Source organism: Crocuta crocuta, unplaced genomic scaffold (genome assembly GCF_008692635.1).
Source record: "Crocuta crocuta isolate KB4526 unplaced genomic scaffold, BGI_CrCroc_1.0 scaffold841, whole genome shotgun sequence".
Taxonomy (NCBI): domain Eukaryota; kingdom Metazoa; phylum Chordata; class Mammalia; order Carnivora; family Hyaenidae; genus Crocuta; species Crocuta crocuta.
The window spans coordinates 216,300-243,928 of NW_027531010.1; the positions used below are offsets into that span (position 1 = coordinate 216,300).

Here is a 27,629-nt window from a genome sequence, read left to right on the forward strand (position 1 = left end):
ACAACACTGGCCATGCCCACGGATGGGTTCATAGTGTTATTTGCTTTCTTTTGGAAAAGTACCTTTTCTACGGGATAGCCAATAACAACTTCATCATCTATAGCCAAAATCTGATCTCCAACTTTGAGCCGTCCATCCTGAATGGAAACATGTAAGATTTGGTGTGATTTTATAGAAGTAGTTCCCTCTCTAACACTTTATGACTGTGAGAAAGCCTCACCTTGGCCGCCACCCCGTGCTCCGTTAGACTCTTTATGATGACTCCGCTGAGTGTATCTTCTTCACTGATAGCAATGCCCAAACCCCCTTGATCCTAAAAAATAGGAACAACTTAATAAGACTTGAAACAGATTAAATTTATCCAAAGGAAAGCTATATGGCCATAACTTCTGAACATTATAGTCCACCCAAGGCTAGAAAACAGATTAAAGCCATTCTAAAGCTCATTAATAAAAATCTTCTTAATCAAACTTTCAAATTTTTTAATGGGAAGAAATTCTCTTCCATCAAATATTCAAATGTATTCATTCCTCCCATATGTTTACGGTTTCTGGTATATTTAGCATGTATATCCAGTTACACATTTCCAGTAACTTTAGCAAAATATCCAGAGAACTGAATGCATTCAGTAACTCAATAAACACATGACATTTGCCAATGTAGTTTTGTATAACTGGCTGATGGAATAAGTCATTTAAAACCAAATCAAAGTATCCTGCTTCCTCTTTGTGGCCTACAACTTTGAAGTAACAACCCAAACTGGCCCCTTCAGTCTGCCCTTCTTCCCTGAGCAGACAGACTGCAATTACTCCTGCATGCTCTGTCCTTTCTGGGGCTGAATACCCACCGTTGTTTCCCCAGACACTTGTGTTTTGATTTGATGCAGAGCGAAAACACTCTCAACCCTGAGCCCAGAGACATGCACTGAAAACCTGCCAAGCCTAGAGAGCCATCCATGTTTTGTCTGTATTTTCTACATTTTCTTTTATCAAGACCAAATGTTCAATAGCATTGGTTTTTACATTTCTCTAATATTTACATTAATAAAATTAAAATAGGGTTTTGGATATTTTCATTTTGGTTAGAGCTAGCAACCTTCTGCATTAGTTTCTACCCAGGGAAATGTAAAGCGAAAGAGGGAAAAAGAAATCTTGTCATGGTTCTATGAAATGTATATGGAGAGCCAAGACTGCCAGCGGGCCTTTAGGACCATGATCATGGCGACATCCAGGTAAGGCTGCCCCACCATTTTAAAGATTATCACCACTGTAGCTTTTCTGAGATAGATTATTCATGTTTGAGGACTTTCAGACTGTCACTGGGCATCTCTCTCTATCACTTCTCTCTTTCCAGACAATCAATCACTTGCATAAGACAGAGGAAACTGCACTTGGGGCACCTGCGTGGCTCAGTCAGTTAAGTGGCCAACTTTGGCTCAGGACATGATCTTGCAGTTTGTGAGTTTGAGTCCCATGTCAGGCCCTGTGCTGACAGCTCAGAGCCTGGAGGCTGTTTCAGATTCTGTGTCTCCCTCACTCTCCCAGCTTGCACTCTATCTCTGTCTCTCTCAAAAATAAATAAATGTTAAAAAAAAATTAAAAAAAAAAAAAAGAAACTGCACTTTTAGGGTGAGCAGGGCTTGGTTCTAATTTACTTTCTGAGTACCTGCAGGACTTTGGATAAGCTATATAAGACATCTGAACCTCAATTTTCATATCTGAAGAAACAAGTAATAATGCAGGTGACCCTTGAACAACATGGGGGCTGGGGTGCTGATCCCCCCCTGCACAGGTGAAAATCCATGCAGAACTGCTGACTCCTCAAAAGCTGAACTACCAACAGCCTACCACTGACTGGAAGTATTACTTATAACATAAATGCTTGAGTAATGTATTTTGTATGTTTTATGTATTATAAACTATGTCCTCCAATGAAGTAAGCTAGAAAAAAGACAATGTTATTAAGAAAACCATACGAGAAAATAAATTACAGTACTATACTATATTTATCAAAAATCCCACATATAAATGGACCCACACAGTTCAAACCCATGCTGTTCATGCTCAACCAGGACATTGCTGTGAGGATTGGGTGTATTAAATAAGAAAGGGACTGAAAACTTGATGCACTATATACACTGCAGTTACTACACATACATTCCTTCTGCTTGTTACTCTACAGAATGTAACTGAATTTACTCCAGATAAATTCTCTAAACTTGCCAGGAGTTTGAGACCTGAATCCTGATTTAGTGGTGAAAGAATCAGCTTTAATGAGTAGGAAGGTGAATGTGTTACCAAAACGATAAAATCCCAATGCCACTGCCAAGTACATCTAATATAGTTAAACATTCTATTTGGGATTTTCTACACCAATGGTCTTTCCTATTACCACAAAGAAATGTTTGTTTGCGTAAGTATTACTCTATATCTACAGTGCTTGTATGTACACAACTCTGGGATTTGATTCTATTATTGCCTATTCACTTATCTGTAGGCAGGAAAATATTTTACTAGTACAGTGGGCATTTGCTGGTTGTTTGCTTAATGACCATTCTCATCTTACTCCTTTGTATAAGCTCATACATTTTTTTAAAGACCCCCTCCTCCTGCTGCCTCAAATAACATACAGGAGCATGCTCTCTCTCTCTTGCTCCCCCCCTCTCTCTGCCTATGTGTTGGGTGGTGGTTTTAAAATACCCTTGTATACAGGGGTGCCTGGGTGGCTCAGTCAGTTAAGCAGCTGACTTCAGCTCAGGTCACGATCTCACAGTTTGTGGGTTCAAGCCCTGTGACAGGCTCTGTGCTGACAGCTCAGAGCCTGGAGCCAGTTTCAGAGTCTGTGTCTCCTTTTCTCTCCCCCCCCCTCCCTGACTCATGTGCATGCCTGCATGTGTACTCTCTCTCAAACAGTTAAAAATAATAATAATAATAATAATGTATACAAACTCTTTGATATTCCTCCTTTCAAGAAGGAGATGCTGAATGTGGGCTGGACTTGGTTACCTGATTGTAAAATAGAGAACAGAACAGAAGGAATGGTGTGTAGTTTCACAACTATGTCAAAAGGCATTGGGGCTTCTCCTTACTCTCTCTTGGATAACCTGTTTTGAGGGGAGCTGGTTTCTTGTCATGAGGACATGAAAGCAGTGCCACAGAGAGGCAATGGAGACCTCCTAGCAACAGTCATTTAAGCAAACCATCCCAGATGCGGATCCTGTAGCCTCAGTCAAGCCTTCAGATGACTGCAGCCCTAGCTGGCCGTTTGTTGGCAAAATGTATCTCACCAGACCACCCAGCTGAACTGCTCCTCAATTCTTGCAGAGATGATAAATGTCTATTGTTTTAAGTTTCTAAATGTTGTGGTAATTTGTTATGTAACAGTGAAAAAATAACTCCAAGGATGGAGTGTGAATGCGTGAAGTCAACAGTCTAATTCCAGGCCCACGGCCATAGTCCCTATAGCTCAGGAGCAGGCATGTGATCTGAACAGGCTTAGTTAGCATGGGTTTCAGGACTTTTGCTCAGAATTTTGGGACAGCTACTCTGCCCCCACCCTGCTTTGGAAGAAGTGGCACATGATCCCGACTATGGTTGGCAGCCATTGTAAAACTGAGAGGAGACCAGCCTGGGGACACAGCTGACCCCTGTCAGCTGTGCAGGGAGAACAGAACTGGCTCATGACAACACTACTGAGCCTTAGGGTCAACTATCCCAGAGCATCACTGTCCGGTAACCCAAGCCCATAAATCCCCTTCTTTGACTAACCTGACAGAGGAAGTTGGTTTAGGTTTTTTCATTTTGTTTTGTTTTTGTTGTTAGCAATACACAGGGTCCTAAAAGGAACAATAAGGTACACATCTGCATATGTAATATGCTCCAATCCCACTTAGAGTCCTATAAAAATAAACACATACATACACATCTACAGACAATTTACTGGTATCAGAAGAACAGGATGAAACACAAGTAAGGATAGCAGGGCACGAGTGCAGTTCTTATCTACTGCTCAGCTTTCCGCCTCACTTCTGCCACAGTGCATACAGTCCTTAACAGAAACAGAACTGAGAAACACTGCTCTGAGCCAGTTATTAAAGCACCACCATATAGAGAAGGTGAAACAAATTAAGGGGCTTTATTTACAGAGGAACAGTTGTATAATTAAATAGCTAGAAAAGAGTGAACAGGAAGTGAAAGTGGGATGAAGCTAAACTATTATTATCAGGAAAGCTATTCTGAAGTTGGAAGATTCTCCAAAACTTCTGAAGAAAAATTCTTAATGCTATTTGAATTTTACCCTATAAAACTGTATGGATACAAAACCTATCTCTGACAACTGTGTATGGTTGTTACCTTCCTAAGACAAAGTGCTAAAAATCAATTTTTAATCAAAAAGATTTTGTCTGATCAATTGAAATAGCATTTCAGTCAATCACTAAGGGTTCAGATGATATACATAAACTTTCTGTTTATACTATTTTCCCACTTAAAAGGGGGATTAAAAAGAAAACAAAAAGATAGTCAACCTGTATAGAGTGTTTAAGGAGTCAAAAAACAAACAAACAAACAAAAAAACAACCTAGAAATGACCTGTTACTACAATTTGTTTTGAAACAGGAATGAAAACTATTGTTTCCTCTCTGTAGTCTTCAAGTGCACCTGACATCTTTGAGTAGACACAGCATGTAAGCATCCATGCAGTGTTCCCTCCGGCATACCTGGTATGAACTATGGTACCCCACACTATATAACCCCCCTACTACATAATAGGAGAAAAAGTATAGCAGTTTCTTCCTTTTTAACATGTTTGCAATATAGATGTATAAAAAATTTACCCACATGGATAAATTACCGACGAGAGACATGCACCCAAGCTATGACTGGTTAAATGGCAAATGAAGATATTACTAGTAAGCAGTAGATAGGCCAGAATGGTGAAGGAATGTTTCAAAATAAACAGACATTAGATTAAACTAGGTCTTTAGTTATCCAGGATGTAGGTAAGCTAAAAGAAAGCAGAAAGACATCCCAAGTGCAAAGGCAAGGAGGGATGAATTCTCAAAATAAATCTCCATGGGCTCTTGATACAAGCGAGTCTGAATGTAGAGGACTCATAAGAAACAGGTGTTTTGGAAAGGTAAATGGGCTCCAGTTGCAAGCTGAAACAAGGAATGGCAAATATAAGACCAGAGTTTAAGTTCTACTCTACCATTTTGAGTTATGGGAATGTTACAAGTGGGGAAAGTCAAAGCAATAGCACAGGGTTGTTGAGAAGTAAAGGACACGATGCACGTGTGACTTTACTTTTTTTTTTTCAAACAAGCATAATTTTTAAAAATACAGGGAGTATAAAGGACAAAGTGCTGCAGATGAGGTATGAATGTTAAAACACTGTTTCATTTTCCCTTCTTTGCTTTCTTGTGTTTTCTTCCCAGAGTTGACGAATAATGGAGTTCAGAGTGGACCGCCTTATACCGTATGCTATGTCTCTTAAAGTGTCAATTTTAGCAATGGTTTCCTCAAAGGCTATATTCTGTGGAGGATTCAGAACCTCATGGTTAAGATATTAACTTGCAAGAAATATCTTGAACTGTGCCAAGCGTAAAGGCCACTTTTAGGCAAACAGGCTTGAGTGATGGAATGCAGAAAAGAGCCACAACGACCCCCTGGCTGAATACAGACAGGTTCATCAGGTGATGCACCCNGGAAAATTCCATATGTTGCCTTACCTCCTCACCTTCTCACTTTAAATATGGCCCCCATGCCATCCCTGGTTGCAGACAGCCTCTCCTTTGCTCACCGCTCCCTTGCGGCATGTTCAATACATTTCTATCTCCCTTGTTCTGCTACAAGTGACCCTTTCACCACTTTGGCTTCCGCCAGATGGTTGCCCACATCTGGAGGCCCCCGTATGATCGGGAGAGACACTATATTTACACATCACACTAAGTGCTTTATACAAATTCTTTCATTGAATCCTTACAAAAATACTTCCGACATAAAGGTATATTATTTCCCTATCCTACAGACAAGGAAACTGAGGCCCAGAGAAGTTAAGTGGCTCCAAAAGCCCACATTTTAAGTCACAATTGATTGCTTCTCCTGTCAGCTGATCTTAAAAGATTCTTGAATATTCCCCTTTATTCACTTTGGCTTTCATCAATAAATACATTTCAGTTACTGAGCTTTAGATGTGTTTGAAATCTACCTGTAATTGGAAGCTTTCTGTGGGCAATAAAATCTGAAGTTCTTCCAAGTTCTTGGGTTTCCCCTACAGCAACTATTTTAGAAAGAAAAATGCACATGACAGACACTTGGTGAATAAATCAGAAGGAGGGTAAGGGCAGAGAACAACCCTTAAGCTGCCATAGAATGACGGCAGCTTGCCCATTAGCTTAAAGGAGCCAAAAAGTAACCCCTGATACAAGCAGCCCTATTTACAGAAGAGGAGAGTGAGGACCAGTGAGATCAAGTTTCCAAGTGATTCATGGGAGATCACTCAGAAAGGGTTCTGACAGACAAAGGAGGTCTCTGTCCACCCCCACTGCTGAATGTCAGGCCAAGAGACTTGAATTTATCTGTCTGGGAATGGAAGTCCTTGAAAGATTATAAACAGGAGATTAGTGTGATTAACCATCTACAGAACACCTTAATCAGGTAGACTAAGGCAAGGAGAAAGCATCACAAAAAACCAATGCCAGGAAGCAGTCAGACATCTCTCTGCCAGCTTACTCCTTTCCTAATAACTATAACAATAAAAAAAACCAAACCAAAACAAAACAAAACAAAAAAAAAACCAGGCAATATTGATGTATGTGTGCAAGGTTCTAGACTCTTCACACAGCATAATTTCATTCTCAGTACAACTCTATGAAGTGAACACTACTATGATCTCCATTTGGTAGAGGGGAAGTTGTCCAGATTAAGAGCCCTGTCCAAGCTCCCAGCCTATTAAGAGGCAAAAGAGGGCTCTGACTTGGAAGGTTTGGCTTTAAGTCTACATGCTCAACTGCTATAGGGTTCTGTTCCTTATTCATCTGTTTAGCTGGGTCATTCCCCCAAAACTTCCTGGGTACTCATTATATTCTAGGATATATTAAACCATAGGCAAATAAATTAAATCAGTGCCATGAAAAGTATTTGTAAATATATATATATATATATTATTTTTGGCTTTTCTAAATATAAGCATAAACCTGCATTAAGAAAAAGCACATATAATGAATCCAGCCTACATTTAAATGCTTTAAAATTAACAAACTAGAGGGAAATAACTGCACTGTTAAATACTATAAATCTGACACTTCAGGATTTCAGAGGAAAAGGAAACCCAATCTGAAACCAGCAGGAGAGAAAGAAAGGTATCCTCTCTCTTAAATGGCAACTGAGTGAGGGATTCCTGAAGTGTATGAACCTTTTTGCAGAAAAGGCAAAAACCTTAATGATTTAATGTTCTCCTTCCACCTATAACACAAAGAGTGCATAATAATGACTTCTTTTAAGTGTAGTAAATGACAGGACCAGGGCATTCCATTTTGCACATGATTATTTATTGAAAAAAAGAAAAAATCAATAGCCACAGTCATTTTCCCCCCTAAATACAATGAAGACTGTGTGCCAGGCTTTATGCCAACTACATGCAAACACTTATTTAACCTTTAAAATTAAGTCAAAGGTAATATTATCATCTCCAATTTACTGGTGAGAAAATGGAGGCAAAGGAAGATCACGTAATGTGTCAGGTATGTACCTGATGAAGCAAGGATTGAACATGACAGACAGGACTGTGGAGCCCAGGTGGTCAGTATGCTGTACTACTTGGACCACTATCCCCCTGCCCTGCCCCGCCCCGCCTGCCCTCCCCTTTGCCCTGAACACTCCACATCTCTGCCTATGTTCTCCTTCATCTACTGCCTGCCTGCATTCCAGCATGAGCATGAGCCTGCAGCTCCTGAAAGCATTTCTAGGTTTCTGTTCAGGAAATCACTTCTTTGAAGTGATCTTTTTTTTATTTAAAATTTTAAAAAATGTTTTATTTATTTCTGAGAGAGAGACAGCATGAGCAGGGGAGGGTCAGAGAGAGAGCGAGGTACAGAATCTGAAATAGGCTCCACGCTCTGAGCTAGCTGTCAGCACAGAGCCCGACGCGGGGCTCGAACCCACGAACCGTGAGATCATGAACTGAGCTTAAGTTGGACGCTTAACCGACTGAGCCACCCAGGCGCCCCTCAAGTGGTTGTCTGAACCTAAGGTTCAGATCTTTTCAAAAGTAAATACTTCACTGATGCTGATCAGTGAAACTTCTAGTTAATGAAGCTTTCAGTTTTATGAAGGACAAAGACTTTAACTTGTGTTTTTATTCCTTTTATGTCGTCCACAACAGGTGTCTGGTAAATGTATCAAAGCAGAGACTGCCGAACATCATACTGTAGGAAAATCATAAAGGCAGGAAAAGCTCAGTCCTGGCTAAAGTATCAGTTAATGTGGTAATTCTCAAACTTCCATGTGCACTGGAATCGCCAAGAAGGCTTATAAAAAACCAAACTGCAGGCCCTCCCCCACAGTTTCTCATTCAAAAGGTGTGGGCGGGCCCAAGTGGCCACATTGCTAACAAGATCCCTGGTGATGCTGATGCTGCTGGTCTAGAGAGCACACGTCTGGGAACCAGTAAATTAGATCACTGGTGGGAAAGTATTCACACCTTTTCATCCAACACAAAGCAGATTTACCTTGGGAAGTTCCAGATGCTGCACGTTTGTGAATGAACAGAGGTCCACAGGTGCATCAGAAGTAGTAACACTTGGTTCGGCCTGACAGAGGGAAAGAATGGCAAAACAGACAACTGAGTGTTATGAATTTTTGCTTAATAAGGGCCACTTAATCAAAATTATTTCATGTATTATAATTCATTATTATCTCAACATCTCATGACGTTTATGAACATTAGACTCTTTTCAAAATACTAATAAGGTGTGATTAGACAGCAATTTTTTAGAGGACAGAGACACAAAGTGGCTCTTAAGGCTGCCTGTATTTATCCTACAGTGGAATCTAATGGCAACCCGGCTACCAAGTGGCAAAACCCGCGGAAACACAGAACACCAGCAGAGGCACTGTTCACTCCTCTTCACTGTGTTAGTCGTCAAGCGAATTTGGGAGCTATTAGATGTTTTACTTGAAAAGTATTAAAATATTCCATTTTCCGAAGGGATATAGGCAGTACCATTCATATGAAAATAAAATTTTCTCCTTTCTAATCTTGAAAACCTACTCGCTTCGTGCACCGTTGTGAATAGCTGCTCAGTTCACCAGAACAAGCGGCTTGCATGTGTACTGACACCCCCAGTGTGTGTGTGCTCCTTTGGGGGCCAGTGTTTCTGTATCTTCATCTTCTTCCACCATGATCATCAGAGCTTCTTATTTTATTCTCTTCATTCTCTTTGCCTCCTTTTATTCATCCTAAACAAGTATCAGAAGCTTTACCATATCAAAACTCCCACCCCAAAACTCCAAATTCTATGTCACCGTCTAGCCATTATCTTCTCTCTCCTAATTATTAAGCCACCATTTGCTTTCTCAAACACCATCACCTAGCTGCCAAGTCCAATGGACTCTCTTTAATCATCACCTCATTTGACCTCTTTGCCACCCTCAACATTGGAGAATTTACCCTTCTTTCTTGAAAGATATATACTCCTCAGCTGCTATGCAACATGCCAGCTGGTCCTTCCTCATTACCTCTGAGCACTCTTTGTTAGGCTTCCTCTTGTTGTTATTAAATAATTCTGACTTTTGCCCTCTTTTTCTAAGTATTTTCTGTATATAAGAACCTCAGCTTCTGTGGCGAACAAATGACAAATCTGCATCTATGGGAATTCATCTCTAAACTCTAGACTAAGTGTCCCGATGTACACTTCTCCCAGGTTCTTCAACAGGTACTTTCTTCTTAAGGTGCCTCAAATAGAATGTTTTCTATTTTTACAGATATATGTTTTTAATATTCTTTTTGGTAAAAGTCAGCTATCTACAAGTCACTAAGTGAGCCAACATGAAGCTTTCTACATCTTGTCTGTTTGCTTCACCAGCCCATTCCAACCCCAAAGCAGCACCTGGTACAAGGCAGATACTCAGTAAATGCTTGTTGGATAAACAGATGGTCACCCACTCACTGTTCCTCACTGAGTACATTTAGTTAGGAATAAGGTGATGCTAAGTTTGATCCTAAACTTCTGGAACTTCTGACATGACCATTTGTTTTTCTTCTTCTTCTTCTTTCTCCTTTTCCTTCTTCCTCCTCCCTCCTCCTTCTCCTTCTTCCTCCCCTTTCCATTCTCCCTTCTCCTCTTCCTCCTCCTAAGTTTACTTTAACTTCTCTTCCTTGCAACCTCTCATTTTTCTCTGTGCCATTTCCAAAGAAGTATTTCAAAATGCAATTCTTGGTGAGTTCCCCAGGGCCTCAAAGACAGTTTCCATCATGATTTTCATGATCTGACCCTACCTCTTCTCTCTCAGTGACCCTTTCTTCACAAGCAATCCACTCCCCACCTCCCACTATTCTGTGATGCCCTGTGATTTTCATTCCTTGAATCAGCCACAGCCCACAGGCCGTTCCTCAGTCCATGCCCTCAGCTTGGAAGATATTTGCACCCCATGTTTAATTCCCACATATACTTCATGTGTCACCTCTCCTAGGGAGTCACTGTCACTCTCTCCCCAGAAGGAGACTTAACAACTTTTTCTACCTTCATTATTCCCCATGCAGGCCCCATGTAAGTTGTGTGTCTATTTACAGGAGTGTTTCTTGCAATAGGCTATAAACTTCTTAGGGTCCAAGTCCATGAGTCATTTATCTTCAACATCCTGGTAAGGGCTCTGTAATTGTTCACTGAATTAATACAAAGTATATCAATCAAAGCTTCCCACAGAAGCAAATACAAGATACATACCTCCTTATTTTGAGAACTTTCTGAGGTAGAAGGCAAAGGTTCTACTGCATTTCCAGGACATACAGCCATCTGACTCACTGCATCTTTATTTCTAAAAGAAAGAGTATTGACCTATCACAGCATCATGATTCATATTATTTTCATTCTCTTACTTGAAGACTCAGAAGATTAGAGAAAATTCTGCAACCTCAAAGACCTGGCTCTGTAACACTCATACATTTATAAATGTATTATTTCCATTTAATAGAACTCTGAATTGAAAGCCTAATAAAAAGTACTTAATAAACCAGAAAAAGAAAGTGCTTACCTGATAAAAATTATTTTTACTTTCGAAGGAGCACATTTAATGATTGAAGAAGCATTCTGATGACTTCTTCCATATAAAATTTGACCATTGATCTATGAGAAACAAAGAGCATTAACTAAGCCTGAAATTTTAATTCTGCTAACTTACCATCCTAGTTAGCTAATAAAAAGGTCACTTTTTTCTTCCTATAAAATATTATATCTGTGTCCCTTCCAAGAACATGAACCTGACTTTGAAGGTGAATAAAGAAAACCTCATGTTTGAAGCCGACATTACAAGGACATGTGTGTAGTGTGATCCCCATAGACAAAAGAGGCAAGTTTAGAATGACTGTACAAAAGGCAGAGTAAGCTTCCTGGTGAGCACTGGGGTTCCAGCACATTCTGTCAAAGCAAGGGCTCTCCTGGAAGCACCAGTGACCTCCATAGATCATCAGGGGAAATCCCCTATGGTCATAGACCTTGGTTAGTCTCAAGACCCAGACCCTGGGACTAGGCAGCTGGGAAGCAGGAAGTGCCCAAGCAGAACAGTACCTAATGGAACCTGCTGGTCATCTAGTCACTTAGCCAATGCTGACTGAACCTTCCTGGCCAAGGGAGAAGCACAGGAGAGCAAGGAAGAGGATTAAGGCATTATAAAGACACATGGATCCCAGTCTCCAGGAGGCAAGGACAAATGAAACAACCACATGTGATTCTAAACACTATAAAGTCTGGTCCAGAAATTTATTTGGTTTGGAGGGCTGAGTTACTGTTTTCGTTATTTAGCCTTAACCTTGACCCCACCTCACCCCACCCCTATCACTTCTACCATTAGGAATTCAACTTCCAGAATGTCCAGTGGGTCACCCTCATTACTAAGGAGTGATTGGTCATTTGGCTTTTCAAAAGCTCCTAATAAAAATGCATCACACAAAAAAATGTTTTTTAAGTGTGATCTTTATTACTGTCTTGGGGCAAAAATTGTTTCTGGTGCTACACAGTCACAACCTTTTAATGGAAGTTAATGGGAACATGGACTCTACTTAGCAGAGATTTGGTTTAGAGCCAAACTTGCTGCAGTGCATCTATTTTATTAGGCAAGCAACAGTTTTCTCAGTCACCATATGAGGCCCGGGTGGATTTTCTGGAAACTGATGACTCCAGTGCACCAATTCAACAAGACTGATTTCAGCATTTTCCATTAAGAACTTACCTCTAGAAGCTCATCTGCAATCTGCAGTCGACCATCTTTCCCAGCTGCTCCGTTTGGATCAATCCCCACTATAAAGACACTCATCCTAGATCGGTCTTTGTTTCCAGCAAGACTTAGACCCAAACCACTACGACCTTTCTCCAGTTCAATCATATGCAGCTCTCCTGTTAGGGTTCCATAACGCTCTCTGATATTTTCTACACACAACAGAACAACAACAACAAAATTATAGGTTAATTCACAGCCAGATGTTTTACTATGGAGGGTTATTTAGCTTTAAAAGGGCATTACTTGGACCAAAATATAAATCCTTGGCAGTTAAGGAAAGCTAAATAATCTAGTCCCTGAGGCGTCAAGACTAGTTTCCTGGAACACCCAAACTTTGAGGAATTTGTCCATCTAGGGTGCAGACAGTGGCATGTCTAATTAATCAGTTCAGTTGGGTGATCAGGCCCTAGAGATTCATATTAACAAACTCTCAAAAGACTCCGATTAAAACAAAGCACTACTTCATAATCTGCAGAGAACATTCAGAGGATTTATCTTCACTGATTAGTGGAGCCTTTTCTTCCATAGGAAAACTGGCCTACATGTCACACCATGTTGGGTATCTGCTTGGTACGTACACCCAGAATAAAGAGGATGCATCTTCTTATGCACAGAGCCATTATGCCAGGACAAATCAATGTACCTGTCTCAGATTTAGGACCCATGTTCTCAATTAGATGAGACCATTCAACTCTCCCATTCCACATTTTCAAGAGGTACAATTTATTCTTGAATCTGAGAGGGCAAGGCCCTAGGCCACAGGCCCAGATGAACAACCAGCCAGGAGCCAACACTAATTTCTAGTCATGTGAGTGAGCCACCCTCAAGGCCCAGCCCAGCTGAGCCCAGTCAACCACAATACCATGACACAATAATAAACTGTTTCCTTAAGCCAGTAAGTATTGGAGTAGCTTGTTACATGACATTCCCTTTCATGTTTTCCTCAGAGTCTATTCCAGTCACCTCAATGGATTAGCAATATATTCTGATTTTATTGAAAATAGGCTTAGAAAACTGCAAACTTTACAAATCTTCTCTTAGAAAATGTTACTTACTGTACAGCTCATGTCTTGCATTCCATATTGATTCTTACCTGCACCAACTTCATAAAGTGCCATTTCCTGATTCCTTCTAGAATCTACCAGCACAACCTTTATACCCTATGCTCCCTAAAAGCATATACCATGCTTTTCTTAAAGGAATTATATTTTTAAAACAGAACTTTTTAAAGCACTGATACATAAGTAACTTTTTGCTAAATTTTTAATATTTCCTTACAAAAAGGCCTATTTCATTAGAAAAAGAGACACCCCATGGCTCCTAATAATGGCTGCCTTTGAATGCTTCCTGTGCATCAGACATTGTGGTTTGCACTCCTCAGACATTATCAAATTTGATGTTAGAGACCTGAGTAAGGACTGCACTTTCAAAAGAGATACAGCCCCTGGGCAAAAACTCAGAGGCAGTTAAGCAACTTGTCAAATGCCCCAAGTTTTTACTTTAACACGTACTATGCTACCACCCTGGTACAGACAACACCAGAGTTCAAGACAGATATGAACAGCAACCAGCTTTTACAATAAGGGATATGAGGTCTGGAGAGGGGCAACAACCTGTTCAAGACCACAAGGTGGCGGATCCTGGACTAGTTTCCCCCTGCCCTCTTTAACGCTCACACAAATGGCAAAATGGGCTTAAGCAGGAACGCTCAGTTAAAGGAAAGGAAGAATATGATTTCATGCTTTGGGATTGTGTGCAGTATCCAGGCAAAACAAAAGTATTTTTTCCAAACAAAACCGCAGGATGTATAACTAAAGCTGAAACATACTTACCCATCCAGGGCATATGCCTTGAGAAACCCAGAGCTACTTTAATGTCTCCATTAAAATTGAACGCATCACAAAAGACAACTTACTCCAGCTATAACCAAACTCATCCTCTTTGTCCACATCTTCTGAGATTTTGCTTGCAGATGAGTGTGCGTGATTAGTGCTCATTTCTGCAGATGCTGAAGAAGGGGGCAGAGGCACACTGCACAATGGAGCCTTTTCTGACTCTGACTCTGACTGACTGGGTGCCTGTGGGAACAAGAAGAATGCAGTGGGTATGTGCAGTCTAAGGAAGAACAACTTAAGAAAAAGAAATAAACAATAATGTCAAAAACTGGTTTTAAAATATCTAACACATATACAATAAAAATGTATATATAATGGTAGACAGGATTCAGGTACAGTTTAAGCATACTAAAAATGTAGTATGTTCAGAGCATAATTCATTAAACTGTTATTTGGTATTTTAGAGCAATGATTTTTTTCAATTTGAAGGCTTAAATGACTTAAGATAGAAAAAACTGTCCAAACTTCCCCTTTTGGAAAAGAAAATTCTCCTTCAGAAGTTTTCATAAATATGGAGGGGTCTAGGCAAGATTTTGTGGGTCTAGAAACTAGAAAAAACTTGAACTAAGTTATTCAAACAATAATAGAAGTTCAAAAGTTAGCAGTCAGACTATATATAAAGAATTCTTCATTGCTACCTGAATCCTCTCTCCAAAAACTCTCTTAACAAACCCATGATAATGAGCATTACACATGCAGGTTCATCTACCAGGGGAGCACATGGACTCGGATCTGAGGAGCAGGTTTTAAGGGACAGCACCATCATTCCCTTGCCAAGGGAGTTCACAAGGTAAGTGAGAAAACACGAGAGATCACTTCATACAAACCCAAAGTATGGCATACTTGCTATCACTTAGGGCTATTGGTCCTATTTAAAAAAAAAAAAACACTTGGTAACAAGTTCTTATATTACAGATTATCAAAGAGAATTTTAGAGTTGGAAAGGCCCATAAGCCACTGAGTTCATTTTACTCATTTTGCAGATGAAAAACTTGAGGCCACGAGAAGATTTTGTTCAAAATCACATTGGTACTAGATTTCTTTTGCCTTAATTCTTAATCCAATGCACTTTCCATTATGCCATTCTGTCTCCTCTAATTTCCATAGTTAGCACCAAATTCAACAGTCAGAGATACCTAGTTAAAGTTCTATCCATGGTATGAAGCTTTCCCTGACTCCCTGAATCTAAATTTTTCCTATTCTTGTTTATTTTGCCCTTTTGTTCCATACAAAAGTCCCTCTGATATACCTCACTTTATATGTGTGGATCTGGAAAAAGATTGTGGTGAAAAAAAAAACTTCCTATAGAACACGGCAAATGATAAGCATGCATAAATATTTAGAAATTATTAACTGGTGTCAAGAATTAGAATGTCACAAAATACACCTATATACTACAACTTTATAGCACTGAAAGTGATCTTTCTTTGTTGATTCAGAAACCACTTCAGGATTCTAAGCTGCCCCAAAATGAACCTAATAAATATCAATTACTATTTTTCTGGCAAAGTAACAGATAACTCATTGGTAGAGACTTATAGGCAATAGATTTTCAAGCTACAGAATCTACTGTGTTAAAATGTTTGGTTTACACACAACTGGCCACCCAGACAAAAACTACCATTGCAAACAAAACCTTTGACATCTTCCCAAGTCTGTGCCATAAAACCCTCAAATCAACAATGTACAAATAAAAATGTCCACAAACAAAAAATTTTCTTTGACCCAAACCAGGTTCATTTAACACACTAATGTACGGGTTGCGGGGCCGGGGGGAGCTTATGTAATTTACATTTTTTCTGGTAAAAATAAAAACAATTTCTCTATAACAAGAGAAAATTAGCAAGTATAAATTAAGCCCATTTGGTTTTTAAAAGGGGGAACAAAATCTGATTTAAACTTCCCATAATTTTAATAAATTTATAGATGTAAATATTATAGATCTTGCTGCGTAACTTTCCAGAGCTGTTTCCTTAAACATCACAAAATCTGCCTAAAAAACTGTTTAGGACCTGACTTAGGCACAATGTTTTCAATCTGTGAATAAACTAAAACAGTGTCCTAACATTACTGATTAATCATAAAACAAATACGAGCCTGTATTAACTAAAGGGCAAGCAATTAGGTACTCTATTTAACTACTCCTGAAACCCTCATTCTCAATGAGATCGTGGAATTAGCTCGTGGTTGACACTTAGGATTTATTAATGAAAATATAACTCTTCAACAAAGATCGTTTAGCCTTCATTGGCAAAAAAATGCAAAGTGCCCTTGAAATCACTCCATGCCATGTATGCACACAAGTGTAAAACACACATAGCACACTGTAACACACCTACTTACTCATGAAAATTTCACAGTGAGACAAACCTTAAATGGTGTGGGAGCAAAAGGGTTAGTTGGGGAACAACGGAAGGTAACTCTACTTGAATTCTGTAATTCCTACAGTAACAGAAAACATATTCCTTCAGATACAACATCTTTGGTTATCCATATTACAATAACGTGAAACCCCAATGAATATTCATAAAATGTTTCCTGAAATTGTTGAAAGCTTTCTTTCCTATCATGATCAAATTATCATACAGAGATTCTTGTCAGTTTTTGTTTCAATTCTGGGTTTATAATTTCATGAGAATATGAGACTATCCAAGTACAGGTTTATGGGCATTAAAATAGTGGCCTGTTTCCTCATTCAGGCATTTACATGGACACACTCTATGAATATTCAACACACTCCTGCATATACACAATTATTTGTAGACTGATTAACTCACAGAAGGGCTTTTTTAGGACCACCTTGTATATAAGTCTGAGAAGGATTTAAATCAATACAAGGCTTTAAATAAATTATGTGTGAAAGCAGTTCATACATTTGGCAACTAACAAAAATTTAAATATCAGAAAATTTAACTCACACCAAAATACAGGGAAGGCATTGGACTCACAATTCTCCCTTACTATTCAGAAGAGCCATCTAATTTCAGCGATAAAAATGAGTATGTTCGGGCAAAAAAATGTGCTTAAGAAAGGATTTGCATGCCCACTCCAACACACAGTTTTTTGTCTTTTTTCCCCTGCCCAAATTTAGTAAACAACAGTGAACTAGGACAAAGGCATAACAAAGAACGAAACATTTGCAAGAGGCAATGAATGGCAAGACAACGGCATTATCCAACCTTGTCAGCGTTGAACTGAAGAGAATCAGCAAATGGGTTAGTGCTGCTGAAGTTGTACTTAGGGTAAAGGTTGTGCGGCAAGGAAGGCAAAGGGGATTTCTAAAAGGAAACATAAGAGGCGCTGAGCGCAAAAGAAATATATTTAAAACAACTCAAGTCTTAAGAACAAAGTACTGACTTCTACAACAGTGTGAAATTAGTAGATCCAGTCAGATCTAGTAATTAAGAGCAACATCATGTTAAACAGTCTAGAACTAAAGGTTTACCTCTAGGAGATCTGGATCTACCCCTCAATTTAAATCTGGCCACAAACTACGCGGGATATGAGCTGGTGAAACTGATAACCACCTTTCTTCTCTTTTCACTATCACATATACTTTGTCCACTCTATAGATTCATGTATGTCCCGTGCAAATCAGTAAACATGTTTCAAAACGAAAACCATAAATGCTTTCTGTTTACATTTAAAAGCAAATTATGCTTTTTTTTTTTTTTAAACAAAAAAGGAATGGACTATCAGCTGCAGCAAATTAAACATTTGTCTGCTAGTTCACTGGTAACCTTCATGATTCTTTTATCTTGTTTCCCAAGAAGGAAAATTTTCAAACTTAGATTGGATATTGAGGTTGCTTCAGGTCAACAGTACTTTTCCATTTAAAAAATGAAATCAACAATTTTAAAGAAACATACCACTGTACAGTGGTGTTCTTTATTCCTGCCCATTTTTTGTAGAAGTAGAAACATTGATTTTTTAAAAATTTCCTATAAAAGTTCCCATGTGAGTGGGAATTTATGAGGCTATGAATATATTGAAGTCTTGCCTTAGAGTGTTTCTCACAGATTTTGTGGCTTGCTTGAGATACTCCCTGAGCTAGGACTACTGGAGTTGAATATATGTATCAAAGGCAGGATGACTGCCAGATAGAATTTAGCATTTTCATAGTTTAAAAAAAAAATGAAAGTAATTTCCTTAGCACAATAAATTATTCTTCTTTTCATACCCACCATCTTCTTCTTTTATTGACTGTATCTTTCAGGGGGAAATTGCAGACATTTAAAATTCATTTTGGCTCCAATTAAATGTTTGTGTTACTTCTGTCTATAAAAAAGCCCTACTGGCAAGCATCAGGAGTAAGAAGAGGTTGTCATGTGATGCCACCCTGTACGGGAGAATACTCTGGAAAGGCTCTATCCTCAGTACGCCTGTACTAAAGCTTATGCCACATTACCCTTTCAATCTGCTCTTCTTGCAATGTTTTTCCTACAGAGGGAAGATGGGAAAAAGAAATGGGCACAATGACATTTCTGCTCATCTCAACTTTCTCTCTGCTTTTCAGTTTAAATGTCAACTCCTGCTTTACAAAAGAAAAGATCACCAATGCCAAGGAACACGACCACTTATTAAGGTGGAAGAAATGACTAGGCAGAGATTAAAAGCATATTCTAGGCCAAATAACTCCATGCTATTGAAGGTGGAATTTATTTATGATCTCATATATGGAATTTTTAGGTTTTAAAGTTCCTTTATAATTCTGTAGAACAATTAAAAAAACCATAATGGTAAAAAATGGAATATTTAATGACAGCTCTAGTTTTCTGTTTTGCTTTTTTTTTCCTTTTAATTTGTAGCTCTTATAGGATTAGAATTTGGCCCTGATAGCAGAGTATAAAGTACAGCATGAGTATAGCAAATGAAGTGGTAGATCTATTACTATGAAGAAATTTATAGGAACAGGCCATATTCTTTATTTAAAAATCAATGATGAAGCTTCTACTTATAGTTCGAAGGGCTGATAAAAATCAAAATGTTATTAATTAAGAAGAAGCACAGGAAGGACAAAAACATTCCCTAGTCCATATTAATAGGGTCTACCCTTTGGTATGACGATGTAGTCCAACTGATGGAACTGTCAGTAATAATAAGTACAGAATTTATTATTATAATGATTATTATGATTATTCTCTATTCTGTCAAATTCTGATTCTTGATTAATCTAGAGATTGACTATCTTTTCATCCTATGTACTGGATTTTTTTGATGCTTTATTGTACCTACAAATAAAACACTGTCCATTAAGAGAGTCTCCTGTATTTGTGATTTTTTTCCCCTTTAGATTACTGGAGACATGATTATTTCCACAAGGAAGTAAATCACTGAAAACAGCTATCATTTTAAATGCAAAAGTAAATCTGATTTCCTAAAGCTGAATGTGTATGTAGAGGAGGAAAAATATCTCTCCTCTATTCATCTTAAGTTCTCAGCTGGATCTCTGTTAATCTAAAAAATAGATTAACAAGAGAAAAAAATATATATTGATTTAACGGTAACTTTTATGTGACAAAGAGCCTTCATTAGATAAGGAAGAAGTGAAGAAATAGACTTGAAGGGTTTTTTTTATAGTAGGTTTGCTGAAGCATGGAAAGTCATGGAAAATATGATAGGACAAAAGAGTATGAACATAGTGGGGAAACTAAGGAAAACTTAGCAAGGTCTGTTCATTCAGATTCTTCCCAGCGTCCCTGTCTTTGGAGGTAAGGATGTTCCTTTCCTCTAGGTATGGGGAGGGCTCCTCTCAGAGGAAGGTTTTATGACCTACATCAGGGGAGAAGGGGAAGGTCAGAGTCCTTCTAGCATGCCTTTTCCTTAATTCCTTCAGCTTAAAATATTCAATGTGCCCTATTTTGGGGTAGGGCATTCAACATGCCCTGAATACCGTCACATGTAACTTGACTAGACATGTCACTCTAAGCAAGATTTATCCTAGAGTAACTGCTATAAAATCAAGAGTCATTCTACCTCAGGTGATAAAACAGTGGTATTCTCCAGGCATATGAGAAAATATCTTCCCAGCTCATTAGAAACTGTGACTGGCGTTGAAATAAATGTCTGCAGTTTAAGTTTTTAAAAGTAATATGAAGAATCCTATTCAGCAGTTTACAGTACTGCCCTACATGATACGCAAGTTGGAAATTAAAAATAAAAACAATGGAAAAAAACCTGCCCATGTACAAAAAAATGGTCTTAACGTAAACACCATTTGCCAACATCATTCTATATCTACGTTAGACACAACAAATGGAAACAAATGTGGAAAGATTTGTAGTTATTTAAACAAACTGAATACCATGTGAAGAGAATTGCAGCATGGTGCAGCCCTATCATTTGGCAGATTTTCTCATCTGAATGGATAATTATTACCTAACAATAAACAATGGAATGATTAAAAACTGCAGATGTGAAGACAAGTACTTACATTAGCAACTACTAAATTCATCCGTTACAGTAAACCCACCCCAGAGCTACACCTGTCTTGACCGCACAAGCACTAATAGGATAAATCTAGACACTCTGAATCCCACTGCAGAGAACACTAACAAGTCACTTTTGCGCTGATCTTATTGACAGAGCTTTTGGCTACTCTCTTTCCATCATCTGGGCACTGATTTCTTGTATTCTTGATTTTAAAATGATAGAATAATTACATATTTTCAGTTTCAGACGGCTCTTTTAACTTCCCTCACATATATTGACATTTTTCTTTTAAATAAAGCTAATGAGTGGGTATTTCAAAGAGAATCAGTATGACAGGGTTTTTGTGTGTGTGTGTGTGTTTTATTTTGTTTTTACTAAGATCCAGAAGTAGAACCTCTGTGAGTTCCAGAACATCTAGGAAGCTCCTGAAGTGATATGCAAACTTTGCAGTGAATGTGTATAGTTCTGAAGAACTTTCCAAGGGGCATGTTTAAAAACTGCTGCACGTGAAAATAAGTTCTCTTCAGTGAGACCTAAAAAAGGAATAGTTAAAAAGAACAGTTTGCAACTCTTGGCATAATTTTCATCTTTAGAATCATTAGGGCATGTCAAACCCACAAAGTCTCACTTAGTCTCTTCTCCATCAACAAGATTCATTAAATGAATTTATTCCACTTTCCAAAATATTTTTTCAAGCCATTTTACCTGTCAGGACTGATGGTAAAACGGGTTAGTAGTTTTTTGTCTGCCAGGAGTTATCCAGTGATGAGGAGCTCTACAGTGACTGTGGCTGGGAAGCAGCAGTTATGAAATCACTAGTACATAAACATACTGCTTAAATTTCCACTATGCAGAATGTTCAGTGGGATAGACAAATACATTCACAATGATTCAGATGATTGTGGGATTGCATAAGCTGGAAATTCTGTCTAGAGAATAAATGCAGAAAGACACTGTAATCTCTCTAGCTTCTCAGGGATTCCACCTGAAGTCACACAATATTAAGTTAAATATATCACATTCCTCTTAATGACATAGATTTTGTGACTATGGTGAACAGTAATAATTATGCATCTAGATACTGATGGCCACCAATGAATCCTACTTTTCTGTGTTTTCAATGGACTTCCAGTGTTTATTTAACATGGTGGAAGAGATTTCCAGGACAACTCAAATTAAAAAAAAAAACAAAAACAATATGAAATTTTAACAAGTCTCCTGAGATTTCAACAGTGGATATCTGCTCTTAGAGACAACTTGGCCCTTGTTATATTAGATTCCAAGTTGAACACTGTTTGGATTTGCCTACCTTGCCCTTTGTTTGCTTACCCTTGGTCTGTTTATAATGCTCTGTACCATAAAGACTACAGGGTTGCCTGCTTTCCGAATGGCTTCCACAGCTTGTTCATGGCTTGCATCTCTGAGGTCCATCCCATCCACCTGCAATGGAAGGCCTCAGCTTAACATTTCAAGAAGCTACAGAACAACAGAACAATTTGTGGATCTGGAGTTTTGAGGATCCTGGGTGAGGCTCTCGGGAATTTGTTTCAGAATCAAAAATAATGGTGACTACTTATGAGGCTCCAGAACTCTTAATTTGTCCAGAAGACTTGTGGTCCCTTGTTTTGGACACTGATTACTGTTGACACTGATTTCTGTCTCCAATAATCAACCAAATTAATAATCAGCTGAAATGAAGGCTCTGCTTCTGCTTTCCTTACACTATCAGTTGTTCCTTTAAATTAGGAAATCAGCATCATTGAAGAAATCATATGAGGGCTGTCTTCATCATGAAAATCACTAGGAATTTGCTTCCGACTTATTGTAGATTACTCCGGGAAATGGGTAGGGGATGTTTTGTGTGTTTCTCTCTGCATAGGGATGCTTGACGTTAAAAACAAAAGTCTGATGTTCATTCAGAAAAACTGGGTTATGGGTTAAGATTAGTTTTGCAAAAGAATCTTTGTAATAGACATGACAGGAGCTAGAAGCCAAGAAATTGTGCTTGTTAGTAATTCTTATATAAACAGCTTGAAAATGAATGTTATTTTGTAACTTTTTTTTGACCACGGATTGCCTGGGTGATGATCAGTTCAGCTTATGCAGTATATGAATATGTATACGCAGGAAGGAAAATAGTTTGAAAGGCCAAATGCTAATCCTGCCAGGTTAAAACTACAGGATAACTATTATCATTTTATCATTTCCGATTACCACAATATGGTATATACAACAAAACAGCAAAATCAGAGTAGACACAACTCTGGAAAAGAAAATAGTTATTAGATCTCTGCATAGGACATTATCACCTTTAAAAGAAGTACATACATTTAATTGAAAACCTCCCTTAGATCAATACTTCTATATCTTACAGTGCATATAAAAATAGCTTTCATTTTTGTAGAATAAAAGTTAGTATTCACATCTACCAAATATTCTATCTGCAGACACATTTACCAGGACATATCTTTGCTCAAGTCTAAAGAACTCTACACTTAGAATGGAATATTGTGCAGGTCTCAACTCGTCTAATCTAAATACATTTTTAGACACTTGGCAGAGACATGTTTTAGAATCTCCAGGATCCCAGAGGCCTAAGGTTTTCTTATTTACTAGAAAAGCCCCTATACATAAGAGCCTTCAACAAACCAGTGCTAAATTGCATACAGTATTTTATAACACACACAAAAATACTTTCTTTTCACTTTGAAAGGGATGTTTTAACTCCCTCAATACATTTAAGCAACAGTTTGGTACAAACCATAAGACCCTTCTAGAAATAATTATAAATGTTTCTTTACTTTTTCTCTTTAAGTCAAAGGTATTTAACAGTGAATTCTCCCTAAAATAAACTGCCCAGTGATAATCTGAAACTGGGATCTTTAGATAAGTGTTCTACTAAAAAGGATTCTTTAAAAAGGTGCTTGGGGACCCCGCCTGGGTGGCTCAGTCTGCTAAGTGTCCAATTCTTGACTTCGGCTAAAGCCATGATCTCACAGTTCACGAATTTGAGCCCCACATTGGGCTCTGCGCTGACAGCATGGAGCCTGCTTGGGATTCTTGCTTTCCCTCTCTCTCTGGTCCCCCCAATTCCCACACGTGCACTCTCTCTCTCTCTCTGAAAACAAATAAACATTTAAAAAAATTTAGTTTATTTTTAAGAGAGAGAAAGAGAGACAGAGAAAGATGGAGAGAGACAGAACATGAGTGGGAGAGGAGCATACAGAGAGGGAAACACAGAATCTGAAGCAGGCTCCAGGTTCTGAGCTGCCAGCACAGAGCCCGACGCGGGGCTCGAACTCACAGAACCGTGAGATCATAACCTGAGCCGAAGTTGGTCGCTTAACCGACTTGAGCCACCCAGTGTCCCAAATAAACATTTTTTTAAAAGGGGGTAAGTATCATCTAATGAAAGGCAAGGATGCAGGAAGAAAGAAAAAGCCCATTATTCTTCCTTATAAATGGCTGGAGGAAAAGACAAAATGAAACAAAAGACATGATCCTTGTCCTCCCAACTCTCAATCTTCCTCCCTCTTCAGCTCTCACAGACAATCAACAGTAAAGGACTACTGTTTCAGGAACGTGAAACTGTTCATTTTAAAGTTGCAGTTAATATGTTGTAATCTTTTTCTACACAATTAATGCATTTTAATGGTAAGTTATATGGATTTAGAAAATGAGAGACAATCACTTGTATAAAGTAAATGTAATGGTCCTTATAATAATAAAGTGATTGGTTTCTACTGGGAAGTTGTTTCCTATTCTACTCTAAATATCCTGATGACTACCCTCTTAAACTAAAACTATACTTACCCTGATCAAACAATTTATCACACGGTTCTGAAGTAACCTGATTACTTGTTAAGTCTGCTGCACTTGACAGATAGGCAGGCATGGTGCCTTGTTTACTGCCAAATGCCCAGAGCCTGTCATAGCATCTGGAATGCAACAGCTGTTCCAGGAATATTTGCTGAGTAAATGAGTAGTGACCAAGGAAGAAGAGACTATTTAAAATATTATACTTTGTTTTGAATTAAGAGATTAGCAACAATTTGACCAAATGCTTCTCTTGCTCATAACGAAGTTACACATACACCAGTGTGTAAATATACACACACACACACACACACACACACACTCCTCAGTGATAAATGGGCACAGCACTGAGTTGTAGAAGGAAAATCTGAGCCTGGATTGTGGGGGTGGGGCATTTATATAAAAGGTTATCAGGGCGATTAGCGTAAAAGATTTACCAAAGGGACTCACTTGGAAAACAATCTTATCCAACAAAGTTATTCTACAATTAAATGATCGTGACAAAGCATTTCTTGAAATAAAATCTCACTGGAGAACTTAGTTATGATGTACACATTCTGCACATGTATACATAATTTCAAACAATTCAATTCTTCCTCAAGAAATCTGCTTTGTTCTTTCAAACAGATCTTCATTATTTTAATTCAGGGCCAATGTTTTTAAAAATAGTTGGTTATATCTCCAAACACCAATGTCTGAATCAAGGTATATAATCTGTCACCATGCACTAAAGAGAAAAATTATAGATGAAATGAGACATATGACAAAGAAATTCGACTTTCCTGTTGGTCAAGTAAGCAGTGTAAAGGCAATGATTCCCTTAGGAAAGAGGACAGAAGAGGTAGGGAACTTTGGCATAGAAAGTTAACTAGAGGGTACCTCTACTATTCTATCTCCAGGTTTCAAGGTTCCATTTGCGCCAGCTGGACTATCTTCAAGAACATGTTTGATGAAAATGCCCCTCATCACTTCACCGTTGCTTAGACGACTCCCCATGCCTCGTCCGCCAACAATGCTGATGCCCAAGGATTTGCTTGGTTCTCTCCAAAGTTCAACCCTGTAAAGACAAATAAAATTGCAAACGCTTATAAGAAAGCTTATGAGAGACAAGTTTCATAATGCTGGGTTTTGCAATAATTTTTGGATATGACACTACAGGCCCAGGCAACAAAAGACATGACAAACTGGACTTTGAAAACAATAAAAACTTGTGTTATTCAAAAATACTATCAATAAAGTAAAAAGGAAACTCATAGAATGGGAGAAAATATTTGCAAATCACTCTTTAGATAAGGGGTTGATATCCAGGATGTAAAGAGAACACCAAAACACAACAATAAAAAATTAAGCAATCTGATTAAAAAATGGACAAAGGAATTAAATAGACTTTTCTCCAGAGATGATATACACATAGCCCAAAAGCTCATGAAAGATACACAACATCACTGATCATCAGGAAAATGTAAATCAAAACCACAGTGCTACCACCTCACACCCACTGGGGTGGCTATGATTTAAAAAAGAGAGAGAGAGAGAGAGAGAGAGAGGAAGTTGTTGGCAAGGAGACATTGGAACCTGTGTACTGCTGGTAGAATGTAAAATGTTGCAGCCACTATGGAAAACAGTATGGAAGTTCTTAAAAAAATAAAAATAGAATTATTCCATTTCTGGGTACATACCCTCCCAAAATCAAAGAAAGATCCTGAGGAAATATTTGTACAATCACATTCACAGAAATATCATTCATAATACCAAAAGGTGGAAGCAACCCAAGATACAAAATGGTGTATATGGACCATAGAATATTATTTAGTCTTAAAAAGGGAGAAAATTCTTTTCACATACGACAACCTTGAAAACATTACATTAAGTGAAATAAGCCAGCTAAGTGGAATAAAGGACAAATACACGATTTCACTGATGTGACATACTTAGGATACAGAGACAGAAAGGAGAATGGTAAAAAGTTTCTTGAGACAAATGAAAATGGAAACACAACATACTAGAACTTATGGGATGAAACAAAAGTAATTCTGAGACGGCAATAAGTGCCAACATTTAAGGATAAGAAAGATCCCAAATAAACAACCTAACTTTAAAACTTAAGGAATTATAAAAAGAATAAACTGAGCCTAAATTTAGCAGAAGAAAGGAAATAGTAAAGAGGACAACAGAAATAAATGAAATTCAAAAAAAGAAAAGAAATAAATGAAATAGAGAACATAAAAATAATAGAAAGATTAATCAAATCAAGAGTTGGTTCTTTGAAAAGAGAAACAAAATTGACAGACTCTTAGCTACACTAACCAAAAAAAAAAGACCAAAATCAACAAAATTATAAATGAAAAGAAGATATTACAATTGAAACCACAGAAATTCAAAATATCATAAGAGGTTATTATGAACAACTATACACCAACAAACTTAAGAACCTAGAAGAAATGGAAAAATTCCTAGAAACATACAACTTACTAAGATTGAATCAGGAAGAAATAGGAAATCTAAACAGACCAATTACTAGTAAGAAGACTGAATCAGTAATCAACAGTTCTATAACAAAGAGAAGTCCAGAATGAGATGGCTTTGCTGGTAAATTTTACTAATCATTTAAATAAACACCAAGCCTCCTAAAATGCTTCCAAAAATCAAACAGGAGAGAACACTCCCAATCTCATTGTAGAAGGCCAGTATTACCCTGGTACCAAAATCAGAAAACTGCAGGGCAATAGCACTGGTGAATATGGACGTAAAAATTGTTGATAAAATACTAGCAAACCGAATTGTGCAGCACATTGAAAGGAGCATTCACCATGATCAAACTGGATTTACCTCTGGGATACAAGGACGGTACAATCTAGGCCAATCAACCAATGTGATAAACCACATGAATAAAAGAAAATAAAAGAATCATATGAACATCTCAACAGACACAGATAAAAAGTCTTTGACAAAATCTGACATAGATAAAATAAATCAAAGAAGACACAAATAA

The 27,629-nt window shown here is 38.1% G+C and overlaps 1 protein-coding gene across 10 annotated transcripts in view; it reads right to left on the reverse strand.

Moving 5' to 3' along the window:
- MPDZ (multiple PDZ domain crumbs cell polarity complex component) overlaps positions 1-27,629 on the reverse strand; it is a 130,991-nt gene that overhangs the window by 17,429 nt on the left and 85,933 nt on the right. For 4 of the 10 annotated variants that reach the window (XM_077770825.1, XM_077770831.1, XM_077770824.1 and 1 more), the window contains 10 exons: positions 25,517-25,694; positions 22,151-22,261; positions 17,569-17,667; positions 14,410-14,572; positions 12,447-12,643; positions 11,253-11,344; positions 10,946-11,036; positions 8,729-8,809; positions 221-313; positions 63-137 (listed from right to left, as the gene is read on the reverse strand). In XM_077770825.1, the coding sequence (XP_077626951.1) occupies positions 63-137; positions 221-313; positions 8,729-8,809; positions 10,946-11,036; positions 11,253-11,344; positions 12,447-12,643; positions 14,410-14,572; positions 17,569-17,667; positions 22,151-22,261; positions 25,517-25,694 (1,180 nt within the window). The remainder of the gene's footprint in view (positions 1-62; positions 138-220; positions 314-8,728; positions 8,810-10,945; positions 11,037-11,252; positions 11,345-12,446; positions 12,644-14,409; positions 14,573-17,568; positions 17,668-22,150; positions 22,262-25,516; positions 25,695-27,629) is intronic. The other 6 variants (XM_077770830.1, XM_077770829.1, XM_077770833.1 and 3 more) reach the window with 4 other exon arrangements.